Here is a 23,938-nt window from a genome sequence, read left to right as displayed (position 1 = left end):
AAACCCCTTTCTCCAGGAAATACGTCACGTTTGGAGCCGACTGGACTATCGCGTATGCTTGATTTGTATCACCGTAGTCGTCGAATGATTGGATGGGGCGGGTCACTGTTTTCACAACAGCGAGAATCAACTATAGACTCACATAAGGTCACGTCAATTAATTTTTTTTAACTATAAGACGATAACCGTTTGTCGTCTTTAGCAGGTGAAATAGATCAATTCGTGGAATAATATAAAAGTATAAGTCTATTATTTCAGTAAAAAAAAGTGCATATTAATACAACGCAATAATATTTAGTGACAGACTTCAATCAACGGTTTCCTAATGATAAGAAAAAATCGTTTTTGTTAGAATGATGGCGGTTTGCTTTGTTATCAACCGCTGCCATGGCTATTTTATCGTTACAAAGGAATTCCGGGCCACGCCTGTACACAAAACACATACTCTTCGTTTTTTCCAGATGGCGGGTTTGTATCGCTGTGCATGACCGCCATCTTGTGGATATCTATTGAAGTTACAAACTTGGCTGAAACACCATACCGCACGGTAGAGGGGGCCATAACACAAAGCGCTTGTGACTCGCATGGTTGTGTCTACCCCGTTACAGCCTGGTATAAGTGAAATCCAGCCTGCTTTCAGCAGCTCCCCCGTTAACACGGACCAAAGTTATCCCGGAATAAGGACAGCACGCATGTGCCGTCAACCCGGATGTAGATATTTTTGTACGCGTCTATTCCCCGTTTCGCCAAGTTCTGACTGATTTGCTGTTAAGAATGAATTATACATTTTAGCACCGGCTGGACAAAGCCTTGCCATTCCAAACCACTCCAAACCGGGTTAACCAGCCGTGACATGTGTCGACCTACGGTACGTGGATGTCACAAGTGAGTGACAGCTCCACAACAATCTGTTTCTGAAGAGCTGGACTTTTGATTTACGGTGAGAGAACACAAGTGGATAAAATAACGTGTATGTATTTTCTTTTTCGTGACCTATGGACATGATGTATACATTTAAAGCCCCATTGTTTCTTGGTGTTGTTGGAGTTAGGGTGACAGAGCTGGGCTGCTCTTTTCTTACATTATCCCTCTTCATTTGTTGCAGAATACGTCCTGTAACTTAGAGAATGGACTTTCGCGGCAGGAGGCATGAGCGAGGCAGCAACTGGACCGACCCGGAGATAGTGGAGCTGCTCCAGCTGTGGTCCGATGAGTCGGTCCAGATTGAACTGGAGAGCTCACTGCGCAACCAACGTGTGTTTGACCGCATAGCCCACATCTTGCGTGAAAAGGGCATCTATCGCACAGGTGACCAGTGTAGAGAGAAGATTAAAAAAATGAAGCTGGAATATCGGCGCATCAAGGACAACCACAAAATGAGGTCTTGGAAGTTTTATGATGTGATGGACAGAGTGCTGGCGAACCGACCGGCCATCACCTACTCCTCCCTGGGCGGAGCTGTCATAGCACAACAGGTGTTTCAGAGTCCGGGTGGACCCGATGCATACCTGCAAGGAGTTCCACCTGGCGCCTTTGGTCCTGCTTCCTCAGGTGGGTTTCTCTTTGGTCAGCCTCCAAAAACGGGAGATCCTCTGGATATAAAATGTGAAGATGTTGAAGAGAGCATGCTGAACTCGAGTGTTGCACCCCCTGAGATGTACTATGGATCTGCAGATGACCAGGAGACGGATGGGCAATCTCTATTGGGCCCAGAGGACACACTTGGTCGAGGAGAGAGCTCAATAAATGCAAGAATCTCACCTTCAGGTTGTCAATCCAAATGTTATCATTACTATCATCACTATTATGGCCATCAATATAAGATTACAAAGTGGTAGGTAGTTGAAAAGTGATTTCTGTTTTTCATATCCCCAGGTTTTAGTGAACTGAACATTGCTGGCTCTGCCACAGCTGCCACCCATGCGGTTGGTGGTCCTGGGCCTCTTGACACACCTGAGCCACCCGCTAAGGAGGGTTCTCACCCCTCAACTTCTGCGAGACAGAGGAAGCGTCGCAGGGGTGGGAAATCATCATGGAGCCACGGAGGTGCTAGATGTGGCAGCCAAGGGAGCCTGGATAAAGCCCTGGCCAGCTTCCTGAACTGGCAGCAGTCAGCAGAGGAGCGCCTCCTCTCCCTGGAGGAGGCGCGGCTAGAGAGAGAGTTTCAGGCCGAGGAGCGCAGGGAACAGAGGGAGGAGAGGAGGGCGGAACAGGAGCGCCAGCATGAGCTCCGCCTGTTCAGCATGCTCACGGGGGCATTGGCTGCTGTCGGACAGGCTGCTCCGACCACTGTGACAACACCGACTGACCCGTGTGCTTCACCCCAAGCTCATCTGTCAGCTTCCCTGAGCACCGCCGTCGCCCCCTCCGTCTCATCATCGTTATCTCAGCCGCCCTCAGAAGCTCCCACGGCACAGGCTGTTTCCACTCAAGAGACAACAACAATGTCAACACCGCCTACATCTGACAAGGCCTGCAAAATGTCTCAGAATGTTTTGGCAACGCTGAAAGGTACAGAAACTCCCGGCCGTAGCGTGTACCTGTCGAATCGCGGTAACAGCATCCGACAGCATCAAGGCATTCTCCAGGAAGGCTATGCCCAATATGGAATGAACAAACACCATGACACAGACAACCCTGATGTAAGACTGTGTTACATAGTTAAATCTACTTGTAGCTGCTCTGATTTGTTATAAAACTTCTAAGATCCTCTTTTACCTTTCATCTCCAGGGTGTCATCAACATGGGAACCAGTGAGAACAAACTCTGCTATGATCTTCTTCACAAACGGGTGAGATAAATAGCACAGTCAGATTCCAGTAATCTTGTACATTAATGTACATTATTCTAAATGATTTCGCCCACACTGACAAATGAATTTCATTTGCATCTCTGCTACAGCTGACCAAGCCTGACATGCTCCATATTGACCCATCCTTGTTGCAGTATTCCGACTGGAGGGGGCACACATTGTAAGAGAAAAAAGTGGATTTATATTAAGAAATAAGGAAACACATTTGTAACATTTTAAAAAAGACCTTTCAAACATTAACTTTCCTTGCAACCTTTACATCCTCCTCCTTTTCAGCCTGAGAGAGGCGGTTGCAAAGTTCCTGACTCACTACTGCTGTTCTCCAAACCCACTCAAAGCTGACAATGTGAGTGAAGATTATTGCTTTTAACTCTGGAATGTAACACACGTAATGTGAACAGTATGTATGAGACAAATGCTACAGTTTGCAATATACTACAACTTAAAAGAAGCAGAAAATGCAGCAACATATAGTTACTCATACACTGTGTACACTTCTAAGGTTCTTGCACATAAAAGCATTTACATTTTGTAAGACTACAATATTTAACTTTTCTCCACAATTTGTGGAGGGGAAGAAGGGGAGAATTTTTAATTTTTTTTTATTTTACTGTGGCATTCACATTCTGTACAAAAATTAGAAAATATAATTAATCTCTAAGAGATTAAACTGCTGAAAACTATTACTGCAGTGCCACCTCAACCACCATGAATATACATTAATTCATGAATCATTTAAGTCTGAAAGGAACCATACTTCATTTGTAACTCTAAACTATATGACACACAACGCAAAACTTTTACTTTTGATAAAATTGTTAATATGTGGCATTTCCATGAGACAATTTAAAAACATTTTCCACCACAGACAAATATAAAATACACTTTTCTTTTTTTGTGTTCCTGTAATTAGTCAATTTGTATTTGTGAGAGCAGGGCACTGTGGAGCAGTGGTTAGCACTGTTGGATCACAGCAGGAAGGTTCTGTGTTCCAGATTGTAGCCATTCGTTTTCAAAAATGAAGGCTGTGGAATCAGTTAATTTATCTGATTAACTTACTGATGATTATAAAGATGCCAAACGCTACAGTTGAACTAACATAGCGTTTTGAGGGCGAGCAACTTAATTTGCAGATGTAATGAATGGCTGCTTTAGTAGGTGTATGAATATGTAGCATATTTATCAGGCCTCCTTCTGCGCCTTAATGAGGTCTTTTGTGTTTGCTCAGGTTGTGGTGATGAATGGCTGTGGCTCCCTCTTCTCGTGTATTGCTGCAGTAATTTGTGACCCTAAAGGTGAGATCACAAAATGCATTGACAAACACATACAATACAACCATATCTATTTTGTATGAAGACAAATGTGTGCATAATAGCAATGGGAAATCTGGCCAAGTTTCTTTTTTTGCCTTTCTATTGTATAAAAAATGATCAGCATATAAAGCATAACAGAGAAAGAAGTTGTAGCGTAATTATTTAAACAAAACAATCCTTCAAAATTATTTAGGCAGCTACATGAATTGCTTATTGTTTTGTGTCACTGCACTGCAAGCAAGGCCTAATTTTAAGCAATGTAGTATATTTGTTTTGCTCAATAATTGCCTTAATTTAATAATAATAATCATGAGTATGAAAAGCAGCTGATGTTCATCTATTTGCTAATAACATGGATCACAAAGATGCTAAGCCCTGCATTTATGCTAATATGTCTGGCAAAATTAGAGTGGCAAATTGTACAAATTGCATCCAAATTAACAATGAAAATGAACACTAATAACCTAAATAGTAGCTTATATGAATCATTGTGGATTGTCCATGAATGCATCAGTTGAACATATATGGTTTGTGTGTACAAGAGAACATTCATAAGTAAGTATAGTATAAGTAATTTATAATTTGTATAGAGATGATATGTGTTTCATGTGGTCATTGTGTTTTTCATGTTGTAGATGCCATTCTTATTCCTACTCCTTTCTACGGTGTGATCACTGAAGATCTGCATTTGTATAGTGATGTTAAACTCTTCCATGTTCCTCTGGACTGTGAGGTAGGAAAACACAACCTGATTTTCTTCCAGTAGTTGCATTTGTTGTATGCATTCTAGTGGGCTTGCGTTCAGCTTGAAGTGCATCATGTGTAGATTGTATTCTCAGCTGTCTAATTTGGATGCTAATATATTTTCCCTTTTCCTCTTGTTATTTTTTATTTCAAGGCTGATAGCAAAGACAGTCGACCCTTCCACCTCACTGTAGGGAAACTAGAAGAAGGTCTGAAAATGGCTAAGCAAGAGGTAATTCATGCATGCATGTTTTCTTAAGCCTTAGATGAATATTTGAAGAAACACAAGACCACTTAAAAAATACTTTGTCAAAGAGATTAAATAAAGGCCGTGGATGCTCTTCTTTTTTTCTCAAGGATTTTTTTTGTAGCTTTAAAGACTGAAACAGTCTGTACGTTTGTATTAATGCAGACACTCGCTTCCTGTTTCAGGGGTTGACTATCCGAGCTGTTATACTGATGAACCCTCACAACCCTCTGGCTGAGATCTACACCCCGGAGGAGATGATTGCCTTCTTGGAATTTGCCAAAAGGTATGTCTGCCCCACTGTTATCTCACGCTGTGGCCTAACACTGTAATCCCCCCAGTCTACAATCCTGTGGCTCCTTTAAGCACATTGCCAGGCCACTGCATACAGTTCCCAGTGTGAACCCTTTCATTTTACGGCTGAGAGCTCCATCCCGTGTGTGTTGAATATCACGCACCCTTGATGGAGTTTTATCACCTTTCTTAACCATCAGCATATTGTCAAGTGCAGCCATGTGCCAAGGAGTCTCCTGCATCATCTATTGTTTCCTAAATGATTTTGCCAGAATAACTCCCTCTATCGACCCTTGCAGGCACTGAGCTGTTGTAACCATAAACCACAGTGCTTTTACGCTGACACAGGACGTTGAAGGACCCATTTTACATTTATGTTGCATTTTCTTATTTCTTATTAACAACATCACATGAAGGTTTATTAATGCTGCACTGTATATATTTATATTATCTTTCTCTCCGTCTTTTCCTGCTTTAGGAATGAGCTCCATGCCATTGTAGATGAAGTGTACATGCTGACGGTCTTTGATAAATCTGTCACCTTTCACAGTGTCCTCAGTGTAGACAGGTACTGTGTGAACCTAACCTCCGCATGATTACTCTATTAGACCCTTAATCATCTCAGCTGTGTCTGAAGACAGCCCCTTAACTGCTAATAATGTGCCCTTATTTCAGTTTGCCCGACCCACAGAGGACGCATGTAATGTGGGGGATGAGCAAGGTACATACCGTGCTGTGCTCTATGAGAGTATGAGACTGTGAGACTTTTTATATCCCTGCTGTCAGTAAAATCTCTGCTTTTCTTCAGTGGGTGTTTGCTTTCACAGCTCCTTCTCATTTACTTCTTCTTGTTCCTTCTAGGACTTTGCAATGTCAGGACTCAGAATAGGCACTCTGTATACCGAGAATAGAGACCTCGTGGAGGCTTTGGCCCAGCTGGGCTCCTTCCATGGTGTCCCTGGAACCACGCAGCACCAGGTAGCACAACTGCTTCAGGACAGAGGTATGGATCCAAGCTTAAAGTGTGCTTTTGTAAACATGCTGTAGTCGTCACGTCAGGTTTACCCGAAACACAACCGGAAAAATAATCCTCACTTCAGCCTCCTTTTCGGGAAAAACAAGTCAAAATTCACACATTTAAATTCATAAATGCAAATTATTTTAGATGCAGGCTTTTCAACAATTCAAACATTTACTTCCTACTAGCACTTTCCTCACTTCTGAGGGATATCATCCCCCTTTTTTTCTGCATACACTGATATGACAGGAGCATAGCATGAGGCTCTGCTGCACATCACACTGCACAAAGACTCGTAACATTTGATTTACACTCAGCAATTGTCACTTTATATTTTCATGTTGTAGAGTGGATCAGTGAGGAATTTTTGCCTGAGAACAGAGGCCGACTGAAAGCTGCTCACAGCTTCCTGACAGGAGAGCTGCAGAGCATGGGCATCCCCTATCTGGACAGGCCTGCTGCGCTGTACGTCTGGGCTGACCTGAGGAAGGTGACAACACCACCGTTAGATAAAGATCTCGGGGCTGTTAATTCAACTCTAACTTGTGCATAGCCAAGTGAAGTGCAAATATCACAGTCATTTAATTCTCTTTAACTTAATGGGCCACATGGTAATTTCTTGAGAACATTGTGTGCACATTCCCGCAGGCTTGATGTGTCTGTCTCTCCGTGTCGATAGTACCTCAGAGAGTCGTCGTTTGAGGAGGAGTTGTCTCTGTGGAGGAGTTTCCTCAGACACAAGGTGGTGTTGAGCTGCGGCCAGGCCTTCTCCTGCTCCACGCCCGGCTGGTTCCGCATCGTCTTCGCAGACCAACAGCACCACCTTCAGCTCGGTCAGTTTGCAGTATATGATACTTTACTTTACTTTACTTTATTTATAGAGCGCATTTCATGCGCAAGGCAGACACAATGCGCTTTACAGCATACAACAAAACAAAACAAAAAAAAAAAAAACAATACAAATAGCACAGAGTAGACAAGCGCACACACACACACACGCACATACGTTCAATCAAACGCTGTTAAGAGGAGAAAAGTTTTTAACCTATTTTTAAAAAGATTGACTGACGGGGCAGTCTTTACTGCCTCAGGCAAACTGTTCCACCTGCGTGGGGCATAAACAGAAAATGCAGCCTCCCCTTCCTGAGTTTTGGTGCGGGGAATGACTAGTGTACTAGTGTTTGTGGACCTGAGGGATATTACTGGTGTGTAGGTAATTAGCATGTCTGTTAGGTACTGAGGTGCAAGACCATTTAGTGCTTTATAAACTAACAGGAGGACTTTGAAATCTATTCTTTTTTTGACGGGTAACCAGTGCAGGGTTTTAAGAACAGGTGTGATGTGTTGATATTTTTTTGTACCAGTGAGAATACGTGCTGCTGCATTTTGAATTAATTGTAATTGTCGAATGCTTGTGTTTGCGAGGCCAGTGAATAGGCCGTTACAGTAATCTAATCTGCTAGTTATGAATGCATGAATTAATTTTTCCGAGTCAGGTTTTGATAGAAAACTTCTTAACTTAGATATATTTTTTAGGTGGTAGAAAGATGATCTTGTGATGTGGTTAATATGACTCCTGAAGTTTAAATTGCTATCCATGATTATGCCAAGATTTTTTGCAACAGTTTTACTGATAAACAGTACTTACAGAATCCTCCATGTTTTGAACTTTTTATGCCCACTCCATTGTTCAGCCACTCTGTGTCTTTAATTATGTATAAAAAAAGATTATACCTATTTTTAAAATTTTCAAGTAGCAAGTAGTTATTCCTAATTCACATTTTCAAACTTAAACTAGACATTGATTAGATGATATCTATTATTTAATTTACTCAGTAAATGGTTTGTGTTATTTCAGGTTATCTCCTGCTTTGTGTCTTAAACTATGTATCGATTGGATAATAGTCACTGACTTGTTAATGTTTCTTGTTATTTCAGGCCTGAAGCGAATCGGGGAGGCGTTGAAGGAAATTGAGGAGAAAGGTGCCAGCCCTGATTCACACTCCATCAAAGAAGCCAGTGAGGAGAGCAAAAAGTCAGTGAAAGAGGACAGTGCAGATCCAGACAATACTGCGATTGTTAATTCAACATCATCACCCCAGATCAAGTCATCAGACCAGCTGAAGGAGAAGGATAGCCCTGTTCCTGACACAGGCTCGTTGACCACTGAGGAGTTTGTTTTGCTGGGCTGCCAAGCATCGAAACCCGCAGAGGGTCTGGACTCTCTGATTGGTACTCTCAGGCATCAAATCCGCTCTTCTGATTGGCTGGAGAAAAACACTCCGGAGCTGTCTGCCGGAGAGGACCCAGAGATTCTTGATGTATTCAAGGCCCTGCTGCAAAGAGCCAGAAAGTAAGCTTAGGATAAACAGCCACGAATGTAGCTGCCAAATTTCAAGAGGCAGTACTTAGGCATCCCTCTCACTCCCTGCCTTTATGGTGAAAAGCCTAATACAAACACCTGACACAAGGTCAAATCTGATGCCTGTTTTTGAGGAGTGAAGAGGAAACATTCGCCGCAAGCCAGCTAAAGAGGAAACAAGAAGCAAAAAGCATCGCAGGCAAGGCCAGGATGGAAGAACAGGGCAGAGTACTTTTCGATCTGCATCTTGAGGCCTTAGTTTTAAGCTGCTGTGGGAGACTGCCTTGCCTTTTTGTAACCCAGAGTCAAAAGATTTATGTTTGTTTACTCAAATTGTCAAAGTGAATGCCAAATGTAAGTCAACCAAAAGCCGTCACGTTCTATTCTCAAACTTTTGAAATCTCTTAATCTGAATTAAACATTTTTATTATTTTAATCATATGCACTTTATTTTATCAGAATGTATTGTACTTCCTGTAAAGTTAATGATGGGTAAATAAATAAAGGCCTGAATTATTACATCTTTTTTTTACCATAATCTTTCATTTTGAGTAAATCTCAATTGGCCGCTGAGAAAAATAGATAGATATTAAATATCTTAAAGATATGTAATATCTTATTTTATACTAAACACTCTTTGAAGGTTTTCAGTTTGACATTTTTTAAAAACTTGCTTTTGGGTTATCTGTGGGCGCGTTCCATTGCACCATAGGAAAGCGAAGGGGGTGATAGTTATGACGAAGGGGAGAAATATCTGAGGTTGAAAGTGCCAGCAGCCACAACACATTGTAGCCCACTGTGAGAGATCGAGAGTGGGATTTCCTTAAATGCCCCACACACACACACACACACACACACACACACACACACACACACACACACACACACAGTTTCTGCATTTGACAAACAAAATGAGTGATATATTGCTGTGAAGAGTATCTCTCAAGTATCAAGGGACTTTATAACATTTTAACTTCCTTTAACACTTATTCTTTATTCCTCCTTTTTTAATGTCAACTTCTGCTTCCTGAAATATTGAATGGCCACTTTTATTATTTTTTTTTAATGCTTTCACTTTCTAAACAGTGGGGTTAGATCATAGTGGAGAGTTTGAGACTTCTCGGGGAAATTTAACAGCTTACTGGGGGAGTTTCCACTGCAGCAGAGGCGGAGTAAAACTCAAGGGTCTGATGTGCATGTAGGTGCTTGTGGTCATGAGCAGTGCAAGTAATAATGTGTCAGGGTGTTGAACGTGTTTGTACAGTCGTGTTTGTAGAGTAGTAAACACTAGCAGCTCCTGGACTCTAATCTTTCTTCCATTTATTGGCGGACTAACTTCACGGCTTTGTTCCTGACAGTTTCTGTCCTCCTCAACAACAAAGGTAAGACTGTACTTTCATTATAATTCTACATTTTTACAGCTGATTTATATGAATAAAATAACAGTTAGTTTTTAAATAGACGCACTTGCTGTTACACAACTTCAGTACACTCTAGTAACTCTTTTTTTTTTTCTTCTCCCTGTCTCCAGTTTTCCCTGCCTGTCTCTCAGTCGAGTAGAAAAATGAAGTTTCTGGAGTTAGGGGACTCCATCAGTCGCTTCAGGTTTGCTCAGTCCTGTGTGGGGTTGGCAGGTTGCCTGTGTGTGTGCTATGCAGTCTGGACACCCTTCTGGCTGAAGGAGAGGGGACTCTGGGCAGAGTGGAATAACAATACCGCTGATCAAGACGGTCGTAAACACGGCACTGTCTTCAATGGTGAGCACCTTTTTTTAAAAATTTTTCTGCTGTCAACAAATCAAATTTGTCATCTGTCTAAAGCTGTCGCTCGGGGTTAGGTTAAAGCTTTGGAATGAAAACATGGGTAGCATTTATAATGAAGTATAGATATGTCCTTTTGCTATGCTGTGTTTTATGAGGCACTGGTTCTGCTAGAGATCAGCCTTAGGGGGACTTACTTTACATCTCTGAATCTCTAGTGGGGATTAATATCAGGAAGAGCATCTGAAAAAAACAGGGCTTCAGAAGAGCTTCTCAGGATTTGTGAACAAGTTTGTTCTTGCTCCTGTCCCAAATGAAGTGCATTCTTTGTATCCGCTAAAGGTCTCACACTTGGCTGCAGGCAGATGTGCTGAAATCAGCTGGAACTTGGTCTTTGTCAGCCAACTAAATCTTGATATTGTTAACCTTGAGAAAATAGCTCCCGTGACTTTGTTTTATCCCACTGATGTTTTTATTATGCAAACACACCTTTGGGTTCATTTCCTGTGTCCTCACAGTGCGTGCACAGGTATGCAGAGAGCTAATCCACTTCCTGTAAAGGCTAAAGACAGCTCTTGTCCTTTCATGTTTTTACTTGAACTCTGAAAGCAGCATTTGGCCACAAATCCAATGATAGAAAAGATTAAAGATACTAGAAAAAATAAAAGTAAGACCAAAGGTACTGAAATATTAATCAGTACAGTGACATGTAACTAAACTGGAATCAGAATGTTTAGACTATGCTAAGAGGAAGAAACAAAGCATTACCTGTGAATGAACTGCATTAGTGACACAATGAGTCATGTATTAAACGAACATCCTGAGCACGCAAAGGTAGAAGCAAAAAGAGTAAAATACAGTACAGGTAGTTGATTTATTCAATGGTTAGCCTTCTGGTTGTATGTTTCTTTTTAGCAACACATTAGTCTCAGTCAGGTTGCATGAGGGCCAGCATGGTTGGCAGCTTAAATGGACAATCACTAAACAGCTTCAATTGTCATTTGCTTGGTCGCAGACAGGTGATAAAACAGTTGTTGGTAACCATGTCAGTCAAACTGCGACAGAGCGGTGCCAGTACAGGTAACTATTAGCAACAGACTAACTAAAACCAACTGCTGGTCGATGTAAAAAAGAAATGAAGTCCCTTGTCAGTATTTGTTTTACTCCAATGTGTCATTTTTCATTGTGTGAACACATTTTCAGATTGAGTCAAATACAGTGTGATTCTACCCACAGTCCCTATAAAAGTACTGAAAAAGTACACAAACTCTTGATTTTACTCTTGCAGTTTCAGTTGGAGGCAGGCACCTGTTGTCTGGGGGGCATCCAGAGTGTGTCATCACTTCAGCGTGTTTCACTTCATCATGCTGAATATTATCGTGTAACTATGGCGGTGCACGGTGAATATCAGTCTAGTTTACCTCCTGTGTGTGTGTGTGTTTTGTGTCTTCCAGCCCAGGAAGCAGAGAGGGTATTTGGGGTTCTTTCCTTCCTGATGGCCATGAGCACTGGAGCTCTGTGTCTCGTGTTTGCCCTCTGCTGGACGTCTCAGACGGTGCGCTCCTACTCCAACACTCGCTCTCTCCTCATGGCAGGACAGGCCCTCTACCCCACCACCCTGCTGCTACTCACCATGGCCTCTACAGGTAACAGCGCAGCACTGCTTTGAATATGTTAAACATTTGTTTCCCTGAGCACATACAGCTTGTTTTTATGTTTCACTTTATTGATAATTAGACTGTTGATGTTTTGGGAGTTTTTAAATAATATATACATACCAAGTAAAGGAGTGAAAATAGCCCCATTTCCAATTAACTTCTAAATAGCCTTTTGGTTTGTGTAGTTCATGTCAAACCCACACCTACAGAAATTTTTTTATGTACTACTCATTTGCATACCCTGCAAGACAGCGGTTGTTAAAGAGACTTTTTACTTTCCGTGGAATTGCACTTCATTATCATATAAACTCTTTTCTGAAGCTCCAGGCATGTAATAACTGACCTTAATGACTTTTATCCCACGCAATAATACTTGATTTGACTCGTTTTTCTCTTCTGTCAGGTTTCTTCTTCCTCCTCAGCTGGTCTTTTTTCACATATCAGCACCGAGAAGAAATCCGTCAAGACATCTCCAGCCTCGGCTCTTCCTACTGGCTTGGGGCTGTAGGCTGGGTCCTGCTGCTGGTCGTGGAGATGATAGTCTTTATCGCTGAACAAGTTGTCGTTCCAGACATCCTACCAGACTTGGAGAAGGCTGTGGAGTCGTGGCGGATTTCGTCTCAACATAATGCCTCTAAACGATTTTTCAGCGATGGCTATAACCCTGGTAACAGCAAAAGTAACATGAGTCCAAAAAGTTGTATGTCATCACTTTGAATGGCGTGGAAACATGGGGACATGACAGATTGATGATTGAGATTGAATATGAAAGTGAATGTGTGAAAGTTACACATTAATGCACACAGACTCAGAGAAAGCAGCAATCCTGTGGCTTTTATGACTGAAGTCTAGTGGAATCAAGATTAGCTGAATCCTGAAGTCAGTGGGACTGAATGCTCCAGCTTCCTGTTGACCGTGGTGGCGGTTTGTTTTCAATATGGACTGAAATCAAATGAAAAACACACTAAGGACCAACAATGCTGGCAGAGAAACTTGACACCAAATGTAAGATGAGAACTGTCCTTCGACAAGGTGACGAGGAGGAATTGGTGTTTGCAAAGATTTAAAAACTCACAAATGTTTGTCCAGGTTTGCCTCTGGGCCGGGAACACATCCAAGTTTTAACTTTGAACTTGTACCTTTACCTGAACCATTTAGTAGGTGCTGCAGTGTACTTGATGAATGTTAAAATAGTGCCATCTTGTGATGACCATGTGACACTTTTGAGAGTAAAACTCAATCAAAGAGGAATTGTTTATTTTAAAATATGTCATTTTATTGGTTCAAATGTGTGGCGAAAGCTTTATTATATGATGTAAGGGGACATCATGCCTATTGTGAAATACTACAGCAAATAATACACAGTGTTCTTTTCTTTATGTATGCCGATGACGAGCAATAGCACAAATACCTGAGGTCATAAGCTTTTTTATATTATCCCTTATTTTAATTTTAAAAAATACATATATTACAGTCATATGGATACCAAAATGTACTGCATGTATGTTCAACAAACCATTGTGTGACTGTGCTGTTCTCATGCTGTCCACACTCCAAAGCTAAATAAAAGTTGTAAAAGTTCACATCCTTGAGGCTGTGTCTGTCTTAAAGGTAAAAGAGTATAATCGGAGATTAGGAACAATGGCAGTGGGTATCTTGAGGCTGAACACAAACGTCCACTGATGGGGCAGTTGTCTTACATCAGCCCAACAGGAGTTTCACGGTTAGTGAAGCAGGAGTTTTTGCCAGCCAGTCCTACATCTGTTTCCTCTTTGAAACACTTACCTCATGCATCTCCAGCGTACGGTTTCCAGCTCTGCAGAGCATTTGGACCACCAGACAACAGACGGCCTCCAAAGTCGTTATTTACTTTTCTCTCACACGTTCCCAGGAGGAGAGGAAGCACTCCGATGCTGGACTGCTTATGTTTATGTTCTCAACCTGCCAAAGTGGGGGAGAATTAAGTGGCTCTGGCTCTGTTAATTGGGCGTTAATCAGGTGTTGCTCTAATTAAAAGGCAGTTCCGCCCTGTTGGGCCCTGGTAATGAGTTTGTTATTAAATCCACAGAGGATTTTTGTCTCTTTTTCAATTTACCAACAGGATAGCGCTTAATTGCTGTGTAAATGAGGAGAATGTCCTTGAAGGTCGTCTTGCATCAGCACGCGATCCATGAACAGAATTGTTCTATAGAGCATCCCCAACTAAACTTGAAATCCATCCAATTCACTGTGTGTTGACCTCTTGCGTCCAGCTGTGCCTCTCAGCAGTGTTAGTGTAGTTCAGTCCTCATTTTTCAAAGAAATCTCTTCAAACCTCATTTGTTAAATAATGAGAGCAGGTAGCCTACTTTCTTTGGTAAATAAAAGCACTTTTGACATTTTGATTTCCTTTTCATCTAAAGTTGGCGTTATTTCCCCTGGTATGCGCTGCCTGGGCCCTTGGAATCACCCAGTCTTTTATGGCTGCCTGCATCTCATAAACAAACACTCCACATTTCACCATCACAACATCACAAACACTGCTCTTTCACCTTCCTGAGAGAAACAGACCAAAGGTTGAGAATGCCTTCAGAGAAAAAGACATCCCGAAATCAATGTGGCGATGGAGAGAAAGAGATAGTGAGATGTTTAGGCACAAAGGAAGAAATGACAGATGAATGGAGGAAGATGCTACAGAGAGATAGACAGGTGGCCTGATAGCCACAGAGAGATTGTGGGCGCTGATTGTTGAAGGGCATTTGCTACAGAGACATCAATCGGAAGATGGTACCAAGATTGAACAGGCCGTCGACGTTTCCTGCCCGCGGTCAGCAGCATGTGTAGAACACTGCCTGGGCTAAACCGCTGCTCTTCATATCCATTAGAGACCAATTATACAGCCATATCCTACTAATTATACTGCACCGCCACCATGCTACCCTCCCAGTAGCCTATACAGTGTTTCTGTGCTCGCCTGTGCATCTGCAGTTGTGTTCATTAAGATAAATAAATAAACTTGCCGGCTGCCAGGGCGAAGCATCCTTAATCTGATTTTCAGAGCTGTAAGTTTGTATTTAGGAGGCGAGGAAAGGGACAGAAAGGAGAGCATGAAACTGTTGTTTTCTGTTTTACCTTTTGGTGGTGCTGGTGTAACATCTATCGCTTCACCTCCTGCAATGAAATCCGGTGAAATGGGTGAGACACTGCTTTCATCTGAGTAATGAAATCGCACACACACACACACACACACACACACACACACACACACACATACAGACACACACAAAAAAAAAATCTGTGCATGTATGTGCATGTGTTTGTTGTGCGTGTGTGTTTGACTTCTATTTGCCAGGTAGGCAAAGTGTGATAAATATTGTCGGGCATATTTCAGGCGATTTTGAGCCAGAATGTGCTGGACTACTTAATAAGTCAAGTTTTATTTGGCTCGATCTGGGAACATGATGAATTATGAAATAAAGCGAGAACTCCATGCTTTTTGCAGTTTTATTTCTCTGTGGTTTACATAATTCACTCAGAACATTTGTAACTTTCCTGACAGGTTAATGCTGTTGGGTTCAAAGTGAAGACACTGAGGAAATACACTGAAAGACAAGACAGCAGGGAAGAAACAGACATAAAGATGAGGGGAGGAGAGAACAAAGGGGGAGAGAGGATTTGAGATGTCACAAAATAGTTTCACACTGTCCCTGCGCGGTGTCAGATTTCCTTACCTTACTCTGTCTCTCCTTCCCTTACCACCAGCTCTATGTAGCCCCCAATGCTCTGATGTAGTCAAAATCAGAGTTTGACCACTGCAGTATTGTGCCCTCCACTGCACTGTCATCAGTATAAGTGGACGCTCTTAGAAAATGGAAAAGTCAGGAAATTTGATGTCTGCAGTCCTACAATCTCCGAAAAAGCAGACAGAGAGGGAGGGAGAAAGAGAGCGGGTGCACGAGGATATGGGGAGAGTACACTTTGTGTCCTTCAAGTCATTTTTCTTGCAGTGACCCAGTTCATCTCGCCTGTAGAATCTGCAATGAGCCATTGCTCTTTGTGACTGACATCCCACCCAGACCACCCTGCTGATTACATTTGTTCAGCAGAAACAAAGGATAGTGAGACAGAAAGGAGAGAGACGTCGCTTGCATTAGGGGAAAAGGAGTTTCTTCATTATCCTGCACTTACTTACTTTCATCCGTTGGATTTGAGAGTGCAGGCGCTTTTGCATAACAGAACTCCTCTCTCTGCTGTCTCTAGTACCACCGTTGTTTTTGTGTCTTTGAGTTTGGACTTGAGTTTGTGAATCCCAGTGTGTGCCGGCTGCCGTATCTGCCCGCCGGTACCCTTCCTCGTAAGGTGTCGTCTCGGACATCTCAGTCCAGACAATGAAGCTGTAGTCCCATTCTCGTCACCCAATTCATCCCTGGCCAACTGTAGCCGCTCCCTTCTCTTATCTCTGTGTGACCAAGGAAATTAAATTACAAATATAATCACTTGGCGCCAGTTTCTTTAACAGTGCGCCTCTGCTTTGCATATAGAGTGTGCTTGCTTTGGAGACACATTGTGTGAAGTTACTTATTGGCCTATTTATGATAATGGGTTCTGCTCTACTAGTGGAGTCGCACACACCTTTTCACAATGACAGTGAATGGCACACGGAAGTGAAGCGAGAGTAGGCTGAGGGGGAAAAAAGAGTATATAAGGCAGACATGAAGACATAGTTGCAGCCATCCTGGGAAAAGAATTTTGTACGGGTGAATAATTTAGAGAGCAATGAGGAGATCTGTGAGAATGAGTACGCAAATAGGCACTCACTCAATCTGGCTGTGTCCGAAATCACTCCCTCTATACTACCTAGTGTTGAACATTTACTTATTATGATTTTTTTTTAATTCTAAGTGTCCTCACATGGAGCAAAAAGGGAGCTTTTTTTCATAGCATGCACATTACTTGAAGCCACACTAACACATGGCTCTTGGGAAAGGCAATGTCAGTCTGTCAGTTGCTCTGTTGGTCTACCACTTTGGTCCAGACGAAAAAATAAACACTTCGATGGATTGCTGGATTTTGTGCTGACATTAATGGTCCACAGAAGCCTAATAACTTTAGTGATCCAATGACTTTTCATCTGGCGCCACCCTCAGGTCAAAATTGAAAATCATCCAATTCTTTGGTTCATGATCAATACCTGCAAAGCTAATCACTACTCCATCATCCTTAGATGTACTTTGTGCTAATTAGCAAGCATTAGCATAGCATACTAACCTGCTAAGCTAAGACGAACATGGTAAAACACCTGCCAAACATCAGCATGTCAGCATTGTCACTATGAGCATGTTAGCATGCTGATGTTAACATTTAGCTCAAAGCACTGCTGTGCCTTGTTGCAGCCTCACAGAGCCGCTAGCGTGGCTGTATGCTCTTCAGTCTTGTTGCTACATATGCAATATATTTCACTTTCATGGATGCGTCATTGCCATTATGCAACACTACACCTGTCAGCGATGATGATAATTCATCAGTGTCCAAAATCTCAATTTACTGTTCACCATAAAGTATGGCTTTGGAGTGATTTGAGGCGCAGCATCATTCACTCACCCACTGACACCAACTGCCGTTGCGTAGACGCCTTTCTCTCCAGCTCCAATCTATTCCACACACGTTAGACCATCTGACTAAATAAACAGCCCCCATCTCTCTCCCTCTCCCTGCATGTGTCTCTCTGTCTGTCCTGTAGGTCTTTCACAAAAAGCACAGGGATGAAAATCTGTGTATATTAGAATGATGTGTGTCCCATGGGAGCCAAAAGGGAAAGTTGGTAAAGGAAAAGTGAGGAGAGTATGAATAGAAGAATAGCATTTCTTATCATTGTTATTATGAGAAGCCCATCGCAGACCTCCTTTGCCTCTTTCCAATATTCCCTGTTCAGTGAGGAATTTACTTGCTTATGCGCAGACTGTTATACTTGCTTGTACGGGAAGGCCAGACGATTAAAAACTGTATCAATGCCTCCAGATCTCCCGGGTCCCAAAGCACTTGCCAAGCAGGTGGATAGTGTATTTATTTGTGATCTTTATGTATTCAATGCCAGTTACTTTCCCTCCCAACTACAGGGACCACATGTTTTTCAGTCCCTTCCCGAGGCATCTCTGTATTCTGCTGCAGTGAACAAATGCCATATGCCCCTGAGTTGGGCTCAGCTCTTCCATTCTTTCTCGGCGTAGTCCAATCCACAGACTACACACGACTCTCTGAAAAGAAATGCGACTTTCCAAACTATTGTACTCAAACAGCCTCTGTGTATGCCCGTTCCTGTGCTCATAAAGCCCACAGCTATCATCATACTCACCACCAGCAGGTTGCCGTGAGAGACCGGGGTGGTAAAATAATGGCTCCCCGCTGGACCGTGTGAATCATTGCGATGACTGGTTGATAAATGCTCCACCACCCAGGCTCTGGCTACAATAATCATTTCTCTCTCCAACTGGACTGGCTGCCAAATGACAACAACATCCCTCCCCAGGCCCCCACCTATCCACAGCATCCTTCACAGCCCCTCCCTTCACCTCCTATAATTACTGTACTCTGTAAGTTGGGTTTAAGACCAGTCACTCTAAATCAGCCCTGAATCGGCGCGTGTTACTGTGTCCATTGTTCTCTTGTCTGAGCTCCGGCAGAGCTAGTGTAGAAAAGGGCATGGCTGTCCTGGCATTTCCTATAATGGACTTTTTAGTTAAAAGACAGGGAAATAATAAGCTGATCTACGTGTGGGAAAAGAGCTCTGTGTGTTTGGTGGGAAGTTAAGACCAGGGATAGTTGGGGGTTAGAGTTGACAGACAACAGCGCTGCTCTTTTCACACTCCTTGACATATAATGGGACCAATTTTTCTCTCTACATCTCTCCCTAGTGGCCATGATTTGCTCATTACATTGATGGAGGGGACTGAGGAAGGGAGAGAGGAAGGGTGAGAAGGAGAATGACCACTCAAGAGACAAATAGTCTGAAATTTAGCGCCAAGAATTCACCATCACTCTCATTTCATTCGAGAACTGTATGGGTGTAACCCACTCATTAAGGTGTTTAACAATTTGCCAAGAAATCCTCCCTTCAAGGATGCTGAACGTTTGAAATCTTGAGGAGCTGTTTGCAAGCTACCATCCCTCAGCTGACAGACCTTCTGTGTAAACCAGCACCAGACAGTTTGAGAAAAGTGGACTAATACGTGGTTAAACACAAGACAAATCCAGTGAGTGGATGTTTACGTGACTGGAGGTCCCCTGGTATCAAGGAGACTGCTCCTCAATCAGGGAAATCTACATTTAATTAACACAGAATTAAAGAGCATTGTTATTTTGATTAAAGACACTGGTCTTGATTCCCCACTCTACTCTAGTGCTCCTGAATCCGGCTTAGGGTTTAATTTCATTTGGTTTACTGTGAGTGGTGGATCAACACCCATCTGGATTGTCTGCTCAGATGCAGGTCTCACTTTTCACAAGGCTGTGCTGCACACTCCAGCACAATCGCACCGTGTAGTCACACTGCAGTCCCTGCATGTTATTGACCTCCATGTGGCCTGTCTTGCTATGGTGATAGGATTTGTTTTTTTTTGTTGTTTTTTTTTTTTAAAAAAAGGGGTTCTTAAAATGGACACTCACAGTTGCTGTAGCTTAACTTGTTCTCCATATTGTCTAACTCACCAGAACAGAAGAGATGAATGGAACCTGTCCAAAACCAAAATAACTCTGCAGCGCCTCAGGGAAAGTTATAATGCAAGAGTTGGAACGAATTAATGCGGTCCCAAGACTAGACTATCCAATAAAATGAATATTTGGATAGCTGGACATGGAAGATATTGTGGTGTCAGGCTGTCAGCAGCTTGTGGGGGAAGTTATTTGTAGAAGCTGTGATGTTGTTGTGGTGTGTCTCGGCTCTCTGTTAAAGCTCCATCAGTCAGGATGAGCCGGCAACAAATGCAGCCGAGTCATACGGGGTCACGCGAGGCCTCGGGACGGCATCACTCAACTCAGCTGTCCCCTGGCTGTCACTGTGTGATTATAAGCATGCAAACCTGCGGTACAGAGGGAGGGAGAGGCAGTAATTAATCACCCCATTGGAATAATCACATAATTGATTATTAACAAAAGCTGAGGTGAGGGTGAGAGGAGAGGGGGCGAGACGAGGGAAACAAGACTTTGAAAGGGAGCGACGGGGGAGATGAATGAGGGGGGATTTGAGTGGTGGGGTAAGGGGTTTGTTCTGGCAGGTAGCTTTGACGAATAGCTCTGCATTCAAGTCTACCTTTTTGAGTATTGATCTATGAAATCATGTCTCCGGATGAGGGATGGAAGAGGTGGACAGCAGTGGGAGGCAACTCACTGTGAATCGGCGGGGCGAGGCTGAAGTACTTGTTAAGCGTGCTATGTAAACACAATTAAAATTTGCATACCAAATGCTCAATATATTGCATTGGAAATATGAGAGTGAAATGCCCTCTTTACCCTGAATACAACCCCAAAGATGCCTACATTCTTCATGACATTTAGAAATATCATAATTTTTGTCGGTGTATTCAAATGCGTACCACGCTGACATTTTGTTCCCCCGTGAGGAAGATAGTGACGCTGCTGTTGCATTCATTCATTGTCCATTTCTGCTATTGACACTTCTCCTTAAGCTGCTGTGTGACTTGAGCTGTCAGAGGGTCTTTTTTTTTTTTTGGACCTTCAGCTTACATAGTTCTGCCTGGAAGGCTTGATCTCTTCCCCCCTTTCCTTGTCACAGCCTGCAATCAGCCTTAAGCCCTTTTGTGTTCTCCACTCTGAGCTAAGCCTGTTATCCTGTGCAACTCCTTTACTCAAGATCACTACTATATCCCCCTTCTCTGTCTCTCTGCCTCTTTCACCTCTTACACCTTCCCTCTCGTTCCCTTTCTCTGTCTGTCTGTCTCTTTGTTTTACACACATGCGCCGGCCCAAAAGGGAAATGGTTTTTCAGTTTCTCGAGGATGGATTAGCAGGACTGATTTATATTTATTTGGTCTTGTTCCTGCGTGGCACCCACAGACACACAGCCTCTCCATTCCACTCCACCACCACCCCCAAAACACATGTACTGCCTCTGCCATATTCCCACTCATCCCTCCTACTGCACACACCTGCTACATGCTCATACACACACACACACACACACACACACACACACACACACACACACACGCATTGCTCACTGCTGTTGTTTGGATTCATCATATTAGAAAAAAACACACCCCACCTCCTGCAAGTTGTCAGTTTGCTGGTGCATTGCAAACTCCTGTATGTCCTCCTAAACTGCAGCCTCTAGTCCCCCAGGGTCTGCTCCTCACATTCATAACACTCCGCTCCATGCCAGGTGGCTGTCTCCACAAGTCCTCGTTCCCATAAATCAGACTGTCTTTGAGTTGATCAATAACAAGTCAATTAGGAGGCGCAGAGAGATGAGGGTCTCAGGGGGTCACAGCTTGTTTGTCAGGCAGACATCTGCAGCTCCGTTTCTGCTATGGAGCAAGGTGTGCCGTTTACCTTGGAAACATGTGGCTACCTGGCCGTCATAAATCTAAATATCAACTATAAATAGGCTGGGAACATCTTGCTACAATCCATCATTTGCTTGTTCTGGGATATGTAATATATCAAGCATTGTGTGCTTCAAATCTCCCAGCTGTGTCTGATGGATTTGAATAAGTAGTAAGCAACACTTTTTGTTTGAACTTTTCTTCATATTTTCCCTTTTCAGCATTTCTTGTGAGTAAGTACGCTTGTCACACACACACACACACAAAAAAACCCCCAGAAATTACTACTGTTGCTTTTTAAGGTCACACTTGACCATATGCACCGAATATAAGCCGCAAAGCCTGCCAGTATTCATCCTGCTCCCCTGTTAAGATGACAAGAGTGGGAGAGACCCAACTGTTGTTTGGTGCCCACTGACTGTGTATCTAATGAGTTGGCTGGCAATTCCAGCGCAACAGCAACAGGCTCCTGTGGCGAATACAACAGATTAATCCCCTGGATAATTACAAACAAGAATGATCTTGGGCAAATACTCCACATACCTACTGAGACATTATATCAGATGATACTGTCTAATTAAAACTCATTCACTGAATGGTGACGGAGCGACAGCTTTGGGAAAAATGAATGAAACGTGCTGCTTTGCTTGCTGACTGTATGTAAAGAAAGGAGGTGCAGATAAAAACTACACGGGTGTCCAACATGATAGCAACACAATATATAAAGTATACACAATGCAGTTATCTTGTAATGAAAGAAAAAGAACATTTGACACATTCAATGTATATTTTCTGGTTTATTTCACCCATGCGTCTACAATCCAGGTAGCGGCCATGTGGCCTCTTGTAATTAAGCTCACGTTGCTTTGAAAAACTCACTTGTCGAAATAGTAGACGCCTGATAAACGTTCACACTCCAACAGCTAACACACACTGCTAATTGGCATTCAACCTGATACAAGTCACTCGTGTTGCTCCCTTTGTCATTTTGATTCAAAGCAGTCAACACCTGAATTGCCGCAGCGTCAGTCACACGTACCGAAAGATGATGGGAAGTGGCACGAGGGGGAATCTCAATAATACAGAGAGATTAGAATGACAATAATAACAATCAGAGTTATTATCGTTACGGCAAATATTATTGTTTCCTATTTTTCTTTATTCATTCATTCCCACCCTCTAAAAGTCATTCTTCAGTTCCCTCCTCTCTTATTCACACACTGACAGACACTATGACAACATGTATGATTGAGACATTACCACCATGTCACCTTTCATGTTTTGACAGATCACATTATTGCAAAAGGAGAAAATGACTAAAAGATGCCGATTTGCTTAACACCGCCTCATTAGAGAACACCCCAACATGTTTGACAGTCACACATAGAAGCTAATAAACAAAGATCATCATCAGCTTTAATGCACTGACATGAACTGTTATTTTCATTCTGTCAGTTCCTGCATTCATCCATGTTTCTATCAAATTCATTTGTCTGTGTCTAAATTTGCAATGTCACTATCATAAAAAATAATATTTTGATACAATATTTGACACGCTTTTTGTTCTCCTGTGGGACGTGACAGTGAATTTATTTTGTGCCCTGTTGTGTGAGCTCTAGCACTAGTAGCCTTTTCGTGAGTTTAAAGTATCTGTCTTTCTGTCAGAGTGAGGCCACCTGGATGAGGTGAACCTGCAGATGGATAAGGGAAAGGGGAGATAAAGGTGACACAGAAGTGGTTCCAGCTGAGGATGAATGTGGTGGGGTAGAAAGTTGTTTGTTTAGGGTAGACTGTTGGATTCTGTACATGCACATGTTTGCAACCGTGTTTTGGGGTTGACCTTGTTTTTTTTTTTTCTTCTTCCAAATCAGCTGCCTCTATCAGGTGGCAGGCATTGACTGTTGGGATCCCATGAATGGAAAGGGTATAAATACAAGACACGAGGAGACAGACAGGAGCAATCCCACTGTATAGACGCTGCAAACTGCGACGCACTCCAACACATACAGTCTATGTAGTGTTTGCGGGGGCCGGGCTCCAGGGCTTCCCTTGCGCTTTCATGCGGAGAGGACCCCCAGGAGATCTGACGCCAGCTGAGACTGAAAAACAAGGTAAGAGCCCAGCTGACACACATGCACACAGGCTCAGCTGTTTGTCTCAAAGGAGAGTTCAGCATGTGAAGTACACAGAGAGC

At 42.7% G+C, this 23,938-nt stretch overlaps 2 protein-coding genes across 3 annotated transcripts; both read left to right on the top strand.

Annotated features, from left to right (window-relative positions):
* The first annotated feature begins 707 nt into the window (after positions 1 to 707).
* On the top strand, positions 708 to 9,311 carry accs (1-aminocyclopropane-1-carboxylate synthase homolog (Arabidopsis)(non-functional)). 2 transcript variants are annotated; one of them, XM_056387772.1, is made up of 16 exons: positions 708 to 970; positions 1,106 to 1,767; positions 1,876 to 2,642; positions 2,732 to 2,791; positions 2,902 to 2,972; positions 3,089 to 3,158; positions 4,041 to 4,107; positions 4,761 to 4,858; positions 5,024 to 5,101; positions 5,302 to 5,402; positions 5,889 to 5,978; positions 6,086 to 6,131; positions 6,272 to 6,413; positions 6,776 to 6,918; positions 7,108 to 7,261; positions 8,367 to 9,311. In XM_056387772.1, exons 2-16 carry the CDS (start codon positions 1,128 to 1,130, stop codon positions 8,783 to 8,785), a joined length of 2,946 nt encoding a protein of 981 aa, XP_056243747.1. In that variant the 5' UTR covers positions 708 to 970; positions 1,106 to 1,127; the 3' UTR covers positions 8,786 to 9,311. The 2 variants fall into 2 exon arrangements, with proteins under 2 accessions (XP_056243747.1, XP_056243746.1); XM_056387771.1 differs by having other exon boundaries at positions 709 to 940.
* A 348-nt stretch (positions 9,312 to 9,659) lies between these two features.
* si:ch211-256a21.4 (uncharacterized) lies at positions 9,660 to 13,791 on the top strand. The gene is made up of 4 exons (XM_056387777.1): positions 9,660 to 10,172; positions 10,322 to 10,547; positions 12,005 to 12,196; positions 12,612 to 13,791. Exons 2-4 carry the CDS (start codon positions 10,355 to 10,357, stop codon positions 12,923 to 12,925), a joined length of 699 nt encoding a protein of 232 aa, XP_056243752.1. The 5' UTR covers positions 9,660 to 10,172; positions 10,322 to 10,354; the 3' UTR covers positions 12,926 to 13,791.
* Positions 13,792 to 23,938: the final 10,147 nt, after the last annotated feature.

Source organism: Seriola aureovittata, chromosome 10 (genome assembly GCF_021018895.1).
Source record: "Seriola aureovittata isolate HTS-2021-v1 ecotype China chromosome 10, ASM2101889v1, whole genome shotgun sequence".
Classification (NCBI taxonomy): Eukaryota; Metazoa; Chordata; class Actinopteri; order Carangiformes; family Carangidae; genus Seriola; species Seriola aureovittata.
The sequence above is the reverse complement of the archived record's forward strand: the minus strand, read 5'-3'. Positions and strand labels throughout refer to the sequence as shown.

Coding starts and splice junctions, on each gene's coding strand:
- accs (XM_056387772.1), top strand. CDS start 1,128: ATGGACTTTCGCGGCAGGAGGCATGAGCGAGGCAGCAACTGGACCGAC. Junction 2,643..2,731: donor ATGACACAGACAACCCTGAT/GTAAGACTGTGT, acceptor TTTCATCTCCAG/GGTGTCATCAACATGGGAAC. Junction 4,859..5,023: donor ATGTTCCTCTGGACTGTGAG/GTAGGAAAACAC, acceptor TTTTATTTCAAG/GCTGATAGCAAAGACAGTCG.
- si:ch211-256a21.4 (XM_056387777.1), top strand. CDS start 10,355: ATGAAGTTTCTGGAGTTAGGGGACTCCATCAGTCGCTTCAGGTTTGCT. Junction 10,548..12,004: donor ACACGGCACTGTCTTCAATG/GTGAGCACCTTT, acceptor TGTGTCTTCCAG/CCCAGGAAGCAGAGAGGGTA. Junction 12,197..12,611: donor ACTCACCATGGCCTCTACAG/GTAACAGCGCAG, acceptor CTCTTCTGTCAG/GTTTCTTCTTCCTCCTCAGC.